This window comes from Nicotiana attenuata, chromosome 8 (assembly GCF_001879085.1).
Source record: "Nicotiana attenuata strain UT chromosome 8, NIATTr2, whole genome shotgun sequence".
Classification (NCBI taxonomy): domain Eukaryota; kingdom Viridiplantae; phylum Streptophyta; class Magnoliopsida; order Solanales; family Solanaceae; genus Nicotiana; species Nicotiana attenuata.
In genome coordinates this window covers 40654168-40668671 of record NC_031996.1, presented here as the reverse complement: position 1 = coordinate 40668671, position 14504 = coordinate 40654168, and the positions used below count along the sequence as shown (strand labels likewise).

At 33.3% G+C, this 14504-nt stretch overlaps 1 protein-coding gene across 1 annotated transcript; it reads left to right on the top strand.

Annotated features, from left to right (window-relative positions):
* Positions 4742 to 8408, top strand: LOC109231318 (expansin-like B1). The gene is made up of 4 exons (XM_019396945.1): positions 4742 to 5011; positions 5808 to 5914; positions 6718 to 7029; positions 7925 to 8408. The coding sequence occupies exons 1-4, from the start codon at positions 4870 to 4872 to the stop codon at positions 8120 to 8122; spliced, it is 759 nt and encodes a 252-aa protein (XP_019252490.1). The 5' UTR covers positions 4742 to 4869; the 3' UTR covers positions 8123 to 8408.

The following is a 14504-nucleotide window of genomic DNA, read 5'->3' as shown; positions in this document are numbered from 1 at the left end:
CCACCTTATAGGAAGGGGTGTCAAATGATACTCCTTCGCGGGAAAAATATACTGTATAGGTAGGTAAAAAAATAAATTATACATATATATATTATGTATTGACTCCCCTTAATTTCCTGGTATGTTTACTTTTATGTATTTTGACACCCCTTAACGAAAATTCTGACTATATGTGTTTTGGCATAAAATTCTCCGATAAGGTTAAAAGACTCCTAGAAAGCATCGGACCGTAAGTAAATAATCTGTCTCACCTTCGCCTACACATACATCTTTTTCTTCCATTATACCCTATCTTTCACTATTTCATATACTCTTGTTAGAGATATATAAATGGTTTGATATTCGTATTATTTCACACCAGCAATCTCATTATCTATTTTCACCTTAAGTTGTAAGCAAATATGTATACCATTTGCATTTGGTTGAATGAGTTGCACAAATTTTGTAAAGTAATCTGGCGTTGAGCCAAATGTCTAATATATTGGTTCAAGTTAATTTGGCTTGCAAAAATTTGAAACAAATAGTTGGGAGGGATAGAATTTCGTGGGCAATCGTCATGATTACGTTTTTCATAATGTAAATTAGTACAAGATGTTATGACATAATCAAGGGTTATGACGGTACTAAACAATGAGATATTATCTTATTACAAAGTCCAGTCATACTTTTCTTCCACTTTTCCTTTTTATGAATTTATTTCTTAGCCGCCACACTACTGATTCTAAGACGCATAGGACGATAAACAGGAAAAAAGAAATCTGGATAGTGGTGACGATCAATTCAATATATATAGTATCCGCAAGGGTTTATGTTATATACACTGACAAGACATATTATATGTTAATATGTCATTATAGAGGTTAGGTACATTTGGATTGTCAAATGCCTATTATAGAGAGTAGGGGTGTACATGGATCGGTTGATTTGATTTTTATTAAAATCAGACTAAACCAACTATATCGGTTTGGATTGGTTCGGTTCTGACGTATTTTTCTGGTTTTTCGTGTTTTTGTTACTTAAATATTATTTCAATCTTACTTTGCTAAATTTGATAAGTAAATATATGTTTAGTAAAAATATAAAAAAATTGACAGACATATTATTTATTAAAATATTTTTGCGGGAGAATTTTCTTAGTAACACATAATAGTTATTTAGTCGACTAACAATAATGTTTCGTTGATGTACACTTTCAATGTTAACCGAATTTAGTCAAACATAAAATCAATATGATACCTAAATAATAATAATCACTTCATATTCGAAAAAGATATAACAATTTAGTAGATCTTAACATATAATATGAATATGGAAGAACAAAGAGATTAACGCATTTCAGTAACACTTGATGAGAAAGTGATCATACGACCCATTATTTAAGGTTAATAAATATGGAGCACTTCATATACTATTAAATACTATATCCCGCAAGATAATCCCAAATATTTCTAGATATTTTTTAAAGAAAATTCAATATAAAATTCAAAAAAGTCGGTACAATGGCATTATACATTTACTGATTTAAAATAAACAATAATTATGGGATATTAATCATGCACATGCATCTTGGGTGATGAGGAAGCTACTGAAGGCAAAATGGACGACATTTGAAGCTGCTGGTTATAACTATATGAAGACCTGAGGAATATGCAATAATTTCCTATCAAGAAGTTGAAAGTACAGGGGGTGAATTGTAAATACTTCAAATTAATTACTTATAAGTTGACTTAAAACTTAATTAGTCGGCTGAATATGATAATTTAGCAGATATGGTAATGGAAAGTAAAATGCAGAGAATAATTGCAGGAATTAAAAATACCGAAATTTTTATACTGGTTCGGATTCAATGTGAATCCTAATCCAGTCCCCTTGGGTTGTAAGGGAGTTCTCTTCAGTAAATTAGTTTCTTCCGAGTACAGATGTGGGGTATATCGCTCAGTTTCTCTAACACTCGTTTTTGATACAATGCCTCACCAGTTGTGCGCTCTCTTTCTATCCCTGACTTGTTACACAACAGATCTTAGTGAACTACAATGCTTGTTTGCAGTAGGATAAAGAGAGTGATTTGGTTTGATCAAAGTATGTCTAAGCTAGGGTTTACAAGGGTGTATAAATACTTTGATGGATGGTAGAGGCTTGACAACCCAAGAGATTTGATCCTTGGAGAAAATTGATTCTTTCCAAGAATAAGGAATGAGCCGTTGCTTCTCTTGATTACTTTCCTTGATTGTTGGATCTTCCAAATGTGGTCGCTTTCCAGATCTCCTCGTATCCTTTAGTCTTCCGTGATTCTGCCCATGATTCGTGCCTTTGACCAAGGCTCATTTTATTTTTTCCAGCTCAGCTAATCATTGTTATTGCTGATTGATTCATTGATTAGATTGCGCCCAGATTTACGAGACCAATCCAGATTTGCTGATCACATGCTGATTGATTTCTTCCCTTGTTCATCATGAACCATTCGAGCAGTCTTCTTTACTTCTTGAACTTGATTTCCTGCACATGTATATTATTTGCATCATTAAAACTTGATCTAACAATCTCCCCCTTTTTGATGATGGCAAAATAATATAATAAGGTAAAAAAGTAAACACCAGTCGACCTCCCTATGTTTTACTAGTCGACTTGACTCCCCCTCAATGTATGGACGCTTGACTCCCCCTCAATGTATGCAGTTGACTTGACCTGTCCATGATTCTCCCCCTTAATGTGTGCAGTCGACTTGGACCGACTTGTACCTGTACAGTATACAATATATGCTACCTATACACATATAAGATGTGTGCAGTCGACCTATACACATACACATATAGACACATAGTCGACTTGTACCTGTACATAACATAGGCAAAATAACATAAAATAGCATAGGCCTTTTCTCTCCCTTTTTGCCATCAGCAAAGAGTGATTAGAAACATAGATAGCAAAAAAGGTAAAGAGATTAACCAGCGGCTGGTGAACCAGCCCATAGTAGCAAAAAAACAGAATTATCCAAGGGCACAACCCACAATACCACCAACACAAGTTGTCAAAAAAATATAGTTTTGAAAAACATCCATACTAGCGGCGCAGGAAATAGGTAAGGGTGTTGCAGATAGCCTCCTTTAACTGTTCGAAGCTAGTATTTGCAGCGACGCTCATACCATCCAGCCTGTCGTGAACCTCCGTGAAGGCTTTGACAGCATTCTCCCTTACTCTGAGAACAAGAACTCTGATTTTTGACACGTCAGACCCTGTTTCCTTTGAAATAGCATGAATGTCACCCATGACTGAGTGGCGGAAAGAAGATTCTTGATGTCAGAGAGTATGGATTCAATAGAGCTAAGCTTCTCACTAAGCTCAGAACTGACAAGAGTAGGAAGAGGAACAGCTGATGAAGGTTTAGTTTCCATAGGGGCCTGCTTTGCTTCACTCTCACTTTTCTTAACCCAGGAGCCCTTGATACTCACATAGCCTATACTAGCAAAAGCTCTAGAATTATAGGACTTGAAGACAGTAATGAAGGGATAGTTGGATAGAGAAATTTGATGGGCTTCCAAAATATGAGTGATTTCCATGCCATAGTGTAAACTAGTGGGATCTTCAGCACTTTCTATCATGAAATTGATGACCCAGGAGGAAGGTTTGAGTTTGAGTTTGGTGATGAGGCAGTAGACAAAGAATGTATCCCTTTGAGAGAATGTTGAAAAGGAACCAGTACGGGGAAGTAGAGTGGTTGCCACAATATGGGCTAGAACCCGATTTTCAAAACTTACATCACTGGGGCCCAATTGGTTTGGAAGAATTTCAGAGGGACACTCAACAATGCACTGTTTGGCTTGGTCAAAAGAAATTTCAAAATTCTCAGGCCACACATTTTTAAAGAGAGTAGGGAAACCGGAGCAATGACATTGGAAAAGAGAGTCAAACAAGGCACAATCAAGAACAATGCGCTTACCTAGCACTAGAGNCTCGTATCCTTTAGTCTTCCGTGATTCTGCCCATGATTCATGCCTTTGACCAAGGCTCATTTTATTTTTTCCAACTCAGCTAATAATTGTTATTCCTGATTGATTCATTGATTAGATTGCGCCCAGATTTACGAGACCAATCCAGATTTGTTGATCACATGCTGATTGATTTCTTCCCTTGTTCATCATGAACCATTCGAGCAATCTTCTTTACTTCTTGAACTTGATTTCCTGCACATGTATATTATTTGCATCATTAAAACATGATCTAACAGAAGTAATTGTTTTGTTTTTGGGTTTTTCTTTGTTTTGCTCATATTTTCCCTTGATAAATAAAATTCATATTTACCACAACAACAAAAAAAACTATGTGACTCTGATGAAAAGTGACATTAAATTGTTTAACTTAGAAGTGCAAGTAAAGATATTTATTGTTGTCACTAATAGAACAGCAGGCACAAGTGGTAGCTAAAAGGTACACAATGAGTTAAATAATTGGAAAATAAATGTTTAGTACGAAATAATTAGATATACCTAGTTATTTGTATAAATTATGCCTTTTGTTACTTTTCATATTATATCACATGCCATTAATTTGGAGTAAAGCACTATGAAATGGTCTTTTGGAGTCAATACAGATGTCTTCTTCTACAGAAAATAATGTATCAAGTCTAAGTACTTAACCCCATCTTCCACTTGCAATTCCCTACTCCTTAGTGGAATAAATCATGTAGAAAAAAAAATACATAAATAAATTAAAAAATTAAAAATACCCTCGATGGCTGCTTTCAATAGTTCAAAACTTCAACTATATATAGCCTTTTCATTTTATCACTTCACATCCCACTTCTTACTTAGAATCTTGATTGATATTCCTTTTGGATATTTGTCTAATTAGGTTTGAACTTTAGCATTAGATATGAGTTTAATAACACTCAAAAACCACTGCATTATTCTACTAGTGACACTGATTTATCCTGCAATTTGCTATTGTGAAGAAGCCAATTCCATCTACACTAGAGCAACCTATTATGGCAGCCCTGATTGCTATGGAACCCCTAGTATGTATTCTATTTCTTTTTTAACATTATCTCCTGATCATCTGTACTTGCATAGTTTTTTTTTTTTTTTAAAATATAGTCGGGGCAAATGCAGCGGCGTAGTCACATAGAGTGAAGAGTGTTCAACTGAACACCCTTCATCAGAAAATTACACTCAGTGTATAGAAAATTATACTATGTATGTAGGTCAAGTAATTGTCTCCCTGTGACCTACAAGTCATGAGTTCGAGCAATGGAAGCAGCTATTAATATTTACGTTAGAATAGGCTATCTACATCATATACCCTTTAGGGGTGCAGCCCTTTTCACGACTCTGTGTGAATACGGGACGATTTGTGAGCCGAGCTGCCCTTTTTATGTAGGTCAAAACTTATATTTTATCGATATATATATAAATCTTGAACACCCTTTGCAAAATTCTTGGCTTCGCCAGCAATCGAGTGTTTTATGTTGAATTTGGGCAGGTTAAGAATGGGTTAGAACAAAATGTTACTAACATATTCATATATTTATAAAGCTAAAAAAAATAGGATAGATGATAAATAACTAATCCGGGGGATATATACATGAAAAAGATGCATGGGAAGTTAAATACATGTTGCTCATAGCTTGAAGAAGAGCTCACAGTTCCATAACTCGTATTGTATGTCTATAATCCGGCATTTTACTTATAATATGGTACAATTAATCCATAACTCGTATTGTATGTCTATAATCCGGCATTTTACTTATAATATGGTACAATTAATTAAGGTTATAAGTTAATTAAAAGTGTGGTTGTTACAAAATAAAACAGGTGGAGCATGTGGATTTGGTGAATATGGGAGGAAAATTTATGATGGCAAAGTGAGTGGAGTCTCTAGACTCTACAAAAATGGAACTGGCTGTGGTGCTTGCTACCAGGTATAAATTATGCATCCTTTTATGCCACTTGTCTTCTTTCATATGCGTTTGCAATTATTCCCTCCGTTTCAATTTAGATAAAGTAGTTTAACTTAGCACAGAGTTAAAAAAAAAAGGAGAAGATTTTTAAAACTCGTGGTCTTAAAAGCTTTGTGGGGCCATGACATTTGTGTGGCTATAAAAGGTTCTCATTAAGAATAAAATGAAGAGTTTAAAGTTGAATTATTTTCGAGTTTAAAAATATGTCATTTATTTTGGAACAAACTAAAAAAAAAAGTATCTCATGTAATTTGAAACGACGAGTAATTAAAACCATCAATTGCACTTTGTTTTTTAGTTAGCCTTTTGGCTAGTCATATACTATAGTAAATATGCTAAACATAATCCTTTCTGTCTTGAACTTTTAGAAAGCGATGAAAATGACACCCACTTAACCATCAAAGGAGGTGTAAAAAGGAAAATTGTTATTTTTGGCGGAATTTTTTATTTAAAATTTGGATTCAAAAGATTAGTTCATGCATGATTGCATTCTCATTTATAATTAGAGAAGCACAAAAAAATAAAAAATAAATTTTATTTCCCTCACAAATTTCTATCTTTTCGAGATAGGAATTGTAGTCTGGTCGTCAGAACACTATTTTGTACGTCTTTTTAATTCCACGAAATCATAAAAATATTAAAAAACGAACCAAAAAGAAACAAAATTATCATTTCCTATATTATTTTGGCACTTTATTAGTTTCCTATATATGTTGATATTCTTCATTTAATTTAATTTTGTTTCTGTAAATTACAAACTTTAGGTTAGGTGCAAGATACCAGGTCATTGCACAGACGAGGGTACAAAAATAGTAGTGACAGATTATGGTGAAGGAGACCATACAGATTTTATACTAAGTGTACGTGCCTATTCAGAAATGGCTAGTCCAGGAATGACTAATCATTTATTGGCCTATGGAGTTGTTGACGTTGAATATCGCAGGATTCCTTGCCGTTACTATGGTTACAATTTAATGTTTAAAGTTCATGAAAACAGTAGGTTTTGTAACTATTTGGCCATTGTCCCAATCTATCAAAGTGGTGCATTTGACGTTCAAGCTGTCCAAGTTTGGCAGGTAAGTCCTACATCCTACATATATATATATGTCCGGTTGCTTCTAAACCAAATTAGTGGAGAGGCGGATTCAGAATTTTAAGTTTATAGGTTCCTACTGAAATTTCAAGTTAATATACAATAATAACTGGATTAACGTACTGGTCTTCAAGCTAAATATTCTTATACATTTAATGAATTTTCAATACAAACGCAGGATCTAGACAAATGTTACTGGGTTCAGGGGAACCCGTAACTAATGCACTGGATACGCCCCTGGTATTAATGATAGAATATGGTGTAGTCCCGCATAATTTATTGAACTTTATCCACTGTAATAGTAATGTCACGAGATTTTATTTTTTTGGTTACATTAAAGTAATAAACTATGCATGAATTACTCAAAAAAAAATTACTTTTTTTCGAAATCAGCATTTGTTCATAAAATTTTCAATTTTCACTTGAAGATACATTTTGGAAATTTTCGAAAATTTGAAAAACTCCAAAAAACTGTTTTTCAAAATTTTCACTCAAATCACGCACAGAACTTCAAAAATAACCCAAACTGAAATTTATGTCCAAACACAACTCTAAATTTCAAATACTATTTTCACTTGAAACTATTTTCCCTCATTTTTCGGAATTTTACAATTCTTATGTCCAAACGCCTACTAAGATTCCAGCGCAAACTTATGGCATGTTACTTGCCACATCAGCACTTTATCAGTAATTGAAAAAAATAAATTATAGTACAGAAGTCTTGTGTGCCCACGACCAGATGCAGCTTTACGTCATTGGTTTATTTAAACCCAGTATTTTCAACGTGAAACATAAATATAAAAATTCATTAAAATTACAATAAATAATAGATATGAACTGATTATTACTAAGAATCTTAACCCATAAATATTGTGCAGGCTGATTGCAAGGAATGGAGGGGGATGAGGAAGGCATATGGAGCAGTATGGGACATGCCAAATCCACCAAAAGGATCACTCACATTCAGGGTTCAACTCAGTCTCTCTGGTGAGGTCAAGTGGGTGCAGCTCGCCGATGTTCTTCCTGATGAATGGAAGGCTGGCATTGCTTATGACACCAACCTTCTGCTCGACTAAATTCCCCATACAACTACTTAGGCACTAGGCTTGGCTTGCTCTACTTTGTTTTCGGTTTATGTTTTTCAAAGTCATGTGACTGCATTTTCCTTTAAGTGTTTTACCTAAAGATATACTCATCGAATAAGACGATAGAAGATTAAGAAAATTGTGATGTTGTATGGTCTGCATAGGCGATAAATTGTGGTGATATAAATAAGTAGTGAGATTTTTAGTAATCTTTTTTCTTATTTATAATACATGTCTAAACTTTTAGATTGTCCAATGAGAATCATTTCAAGAGTTATTCCTATTAGAAGTATATTCATCAAAGAAAAAATCGTAATTTTTTGGAGGGGTCTTTAATTTTTGACTCTCGATTGACCCAGACAAAGAACTTTAGGGTCAAAAAAGTCAAAATAGTTAGCCACTTTTACGGGTGGCTATCGAAAAATAGCCACCGTCCGTGATGTCATTGATTTCTAGCCATTTTAACTTAAAATAGAATGTAAAATGACATTATTGCCCTTGCACGCTTTAACATACTCGTTAGTAACTTTTTACTCTTTGTTTGCACAGCAGCGCATGAGGCTTTCGTCAGAGCACTTTTTTTCGAATCCTTGATCGTTTTAGCTCTAATTTTCTTCAAAATTCTCTGGGTGAGTTTTGTTTTTACAATAATGTGTTTGATTCACGTTCTTATTGTTGTTTCGTTATGTTTAAGTTTGATTTACCGTACCGTTAGGGTTTAAATAATTATTTTTTGTGTTCATTATTTTGTTTTGTTTATGATAATTTTATCACTTTGTTCTAGCATATATTATTTTGTTTTGTTTCAATCCAGTATAATATATAGGATATCACCTGTGTGTAATTTTTTTTCCATTATATTATACTGAACGAGTTGAGTTTGGTCTAGCATATAGTTGAGTTTTGTTTCAATCCAGTATAATATACAGGACATCACGTGTGTGTAATCTTTTTTTCCATTATATTATACTGGAGGAGTTGAGTTTGGGATAGCATATAGTTGAGTTTTGTTTCAATCCAGTATAATATACAGGACACCACCTGTGTGTAATATTTTTCTCCAGTATATTATATTGGACGAGTTCTGTTTAGGATAGAATATTATAGGGGGAAATCTATCATATGAATGTTTGGCTTCCAGTATGTTATACTGAATGAATATTATAATATAGACAAGTATTTCTTAAGTCCAGTATATTTTACAGGGTTTCTCCTGTGTGTAAGCTTTTTTCTCCAGTATATTATACCGCATGATTATTATGCTGTTTTTCGATTTTCATATCTTGTATTTTAGTCTGATCCAGTATATTATGCTGGAAGACTGCAATCTATAGACTGTTCTTCTGTTCATTTTAGTGAATGAGTTATTTTGATAATTTATTTCTCATATATATACTGGGATTCTGATTGTGTTTATTATCTGATTTGTAATATATTTTTTTTGATGATTTTATAGAAATGGAATCATCAAGTTTGATATTGAAGGTACGTATTTCTAAAATGTTGAAGTTTTTATCTTAAAATTACATGAAATGTTGCTTATCTGTGTTATATTTTGATTTTAGGAGGGAGATCGATTTTATGATCTTAAGAAGTGGTTTGCTGCTGATTGTTATTGGAAAGGTGATCGAAAATTTAACAAAACAATTTTAGAGTTTTTGTGTGGAACTCAAATGGAACAGTTAAAGAATGGTGTGTTTGGGAAATTTTTAGAGTTGGATGACGTGGGTCACTCTGGGAAGTTGACTCATTGTGTTGCTTTCTCAAGTTTTTTACAAGGATAAAAGCAAAATGGTTTTTAGAGTTTTTGATAACGACGTAGCTTTTACAGAAGATGATTTCCATTCTATAACCGGATTGAAGATTGAGGCATCTGATTCTAGTTTTGTTGATGATAGAGATAACCGTTTGAAGAACGGTATTTCTCTGATGTGCCAAAAGGTTTGAAAGTAGAACATTTGTATAAATTTATCACAAAGCGTTCTCGACTCCGTGATGGTGCAACAGATGATATATGTGATGATGTCGAGGCTGTGGTGAGATGCTGTAAAGCTTGCTGAGATATACATATTAGAAACTGTTTTTTTGGGTAAAGACATTAAAAGAAATATAAGTGAAAGGAATATGAAAATCATAGACGATCCAGAACTTTGTTCTTCTTTTCCATGGGGGAGTTACTGCTTTCAAGAACTTATTGACAATTTGTCTCATCTTCTGAAAACAGAATCTGTGAAAGACAAACCTATTGGTAGGATCGCATCTTATACGTCACTTGGATTCCCCTTCTTGTTTAATGTATGGATTATGGAAGTGTTCAATGATTTCCGTCAATATTCAATATATGAGGATCGGGGGCCAATAAGGATGTTGTCTTACTCAAGCATTGGATGTCCAAAATATGACTCACTTTGCGATGATTTCTTTAAGAAAACAACTGTAAGTTAATTGTATGTGAATTTTTAATTTATACTTGTGCTCATATATTTTGTTTTTATCTAACTATTTATATTTCTATTTAATTAATAGAAATATAAGCTTTTCAAGGTGAATCAATCATATCTTCTCCAATCTTCATCAAAAGTTAATGTTAGTGACATTGTCAATGTAAGTAGTTGTTCCTTCTATTTTATTTAGTCTTGCATTTCATTAGGTAGACTAGTGTGTGTTTTTGTTGTCCGGTATGTTATACAGGAATGAGTTTTCATTCCTTCTGATTCATGTCATCTAGTATAATTTACAGGTAATCTAGTGTGTGTTACCTTGTCCTCCTGTATGTTATACTTGGTCAGTTTTCATTTCTTCTGGTTCATGTCATCCAGTATAATTTACAGGTAGTCTAGTGTGTGTTACCTTGTGAATAATTATTTGTCTTTTTGTTTTATAATATACCCTTTGATTATTTTAGTTCTTTATATCCCAGTATTTTTTCTGGAGTTTTACACCTTTAAATTCATTTCATTCAGTATATTATACTGGAAGACTGCCAGATGTAGGCTGTTTTGTCCACTATAATATACTGGATAAGTCTAATATTTCATTTCATTATGTTTTTTTAGTTCTAATAATTTACTCTACAAAATTATATTCTACTCTTTATTGAATTATTTTTACACTCGATAAGAATGTTTAACCGTTATGATTCTCTAATTCTTACCATTTTTCTTTTCTTTTCAGAGGGTATCTGACAAAGTTGAAGAGATTGTACGTGAGGATAATAAAAAAATTTCAAATAAAGATGAAAACAAAAATTAAAGATAATCGAAAAAAGTTGAAGAAGTATGTTAAGAGCGCTGTTAAGGTAATTAACTAGTTTGGCAATTTATTTTACTATTGATTTTTTTTCTATAATAATATATTGTATTCATTAATGCAGATGAGGAAAGCAGTGTGAAAGGCAATCAAAAGCACGAGGCAGATGAAAGTACTGAAGACAATGAGGAAAGCAATGAAAAGCATGAGGAAGATGAAAGTAATGAAAAGCATGAGGAAAGCAGTCAGAAAATCAATGACCAAAGACATTATTCTGATGGAGAGAATTATGATGGAGATAATTATTGTGATAGAGATTTTTCAAATTTGTCGGGAGACAAACAGAATGAAAAAGAGGAAGATGGTGAGTTACTGGAACAAGATGAACTGTGCAATAAGGAGTTTGAGTATGTAAGACCTTCTATTTCAATGGTACCAAATAAGGAGAGTGACAATGAAGGTCGAGCACATGTTGATTCAATACCATTAGCTATGGATATTGACTCAGTTCATCCATCACAAGTTAATGGAGAAGCTGTACCAGGCACTGGAATATTATTGCAAGATCCTTGTAATGAATTAAGGCCAGAATGTAATGCAATTGAACCAGTTCTGACAGCAGGTACAGAAAGTTTGATGGTTAAAACAGGTGATGGGAAACAAGAGCTTTCTACACCACATTCCAGTGAAAAGATTTTACAAAATACCACAGCTGGATCATTAATTCCATCAGCCATGAATGTTGAATCAGCCCCACATGAAGCTGCAGTAGGTGTTGGATGTTTTGATGAAGAGACTACTAATGAAAAAGCAGCAAATGATGCAAATTCAGAGGAAATTCCTTGTGATGAAGTAAGAGTGGAATGTAGTGCCCCTGATCATGGTCAGTCAACTGGTACTGATGTTGATGCTATCTGGCAAAAAATAGCTGATGGGACATATCAATTTCAACACCACAGTGCAGTCAAGATAATAAGGAAAATTGTGGAGCTGTGTCATCAAAGATACCACCAATGGATATTGAATCGCTCAAAGATGCACAAAATAAGAAATGCAGTGATCAAGGTGGACCAAGTGGTGCAGATGTAATGAAAGGTCTTATTTGTAATGAAGAAATAGCAAATTGTGGTCCAGATGAGGCTGATCTTACAGCTGGTAGTGATATTGATTCTCTAATTAGAAAAATAAGTGATCCGACAGAAAGATGGTCACCACAGTCTAGTCAAAATATTCTGCAAAGTAACATAATTGCAGTCTCTCAGGGAAGTGTAACAGATGGTGTAACAGGAGGTATAACAGGAGGTACAGATGTTGAAAAAGGAAATATAATTTTGGATTCACCTGAAGTGGAACAAGTTATTCCTATAGTTAATGTGAATGAAGCATCTGGAACAAAGGAAAGAGAACGCGAGACTGGTTTGGCAAGTCTTTCTGAAATGTGCATCCAAGAAAGTAAAGATAATTTTGAAGGAGATGAAAGGGAGTTGAAAGGAAAAGCACCTCTTGCTGTTGATGAAATTATTGAAAAGATTCAGCAGGTTAGTGTGCGGAGTTTTGTTGTTTCCTGTGTCTAAGTTTTTTCTCTAGTATGTTATATTGGATTAGTTCTGTTTAGACTAGAATTTTGTTTTATTTGCCAATTCCTTTTTTGAGTTATAATTTGTCTGTTTTTTTTAATTATGCTCTTCAAAAAAATACTTGAGTTTTGTTTGATTTCAGTATCTTTTAATGGAAGTGTGTCGTATTTAAGCTTGATTGTCCAATATGTGTTAAATGTTTATATTATAAGAGAAATCTATTTTCTCAGGGAAGTGAAACAAATGCTGCAACAGGAGGTACAGATGTTGAAGCCATTTTTCGCGATATTGAAAAAGGAAATATAATTTTGGATTCACCTGAAGTAGAACAAGGTATTCCTATAGTAAATGTGAATGCAGCATCTGGAGCAAAGGAAAGAGAATCTGAGACTGGTTTGGCAAGTCTTTCTGAAATGTGCATCCAAGAAAGTAAAGATAATGTTGAAGGAGTTGAAAGGAAATTGAAAGAAAAAGCACCTCTTGTTGTTCATGAAATTAGTGAAAAGATTCAGCAGGTTAGTGTGCACAGTTTTGTTGTTTCCTGTGTCTAAGTATTTTCTCTAGTATGTTATACTAGATTAGTTCTTTTTAGACTAGAATTTTATTTTATTTGTCAATTCCTTTTTTGAGTTATAATTTGTCTGTTTTTTTTTTAATTAGGCTCTTGAAAAAAATATTTGAGTTTGTTTGGTTTCCAGTATGTTATACTGGATGATTATTATATTATAGTTCAGTTTTGTTTGATTCATGTATATTTTACAGGATATCTACGCTGTGTAAGCTTGTTGTCCAGTATATTATACTGGATGAATTCTGTTTAGACTAAAAAAAATTTAGTTGTTATTTATTTTTTGAATGATTAATAGTACTTTTTTTTATTGTCCTGTGAATCTTTGCTTTCCAATATTTTATACTGGATGATTATTATATTATGGTTGAGTTTGTTTGATTCCTGTATATTTTACAGGAATTCTAACGTGTTTAAGCTTGTTGTCCAGTATATTATACTGGAAAACTAGCATCTGTATACTATTTTGTCTAGTAAATTATACTGGATATGTATAATTTACTTCATTTCATTATGTTTTTTAGTTGTAATAATCTCTCCATTTCTTTTTTGCTTTTTTTGAAGCAGGGAAAATTATATATTAGTAAACGAAAGAGGAATTCTGTGGATTCGTGCCCTAATTTTAATATTTTGTCTCAGTCAAGTATATCAAATTATCCTGAACCTACTGTTGATCGCACCCCTGCTGAACAATCTGTTTCTGCTGATATACAAAAAATAATTCTGATAAAAATATATCTTATATTCCAAAGTGTGGATGAGGGCTGATATACAAGAAAATGATTCAGATAAAAATATTATTTTATATTCAAGTGTGGATGAGGGAATTTATGTTTCTCCTCTTAAAGTTGCTAAGTCTGTTTCTCAACTAGATGATAAGAAGGTACAAGGTGAAAATGAAAAAGAAAATTTTGCTTCCTGTAAAGGAAAAGAAGTGGCAGGAGCACAAGTACCGCAGATTGCACAAAGTGCGAATGTA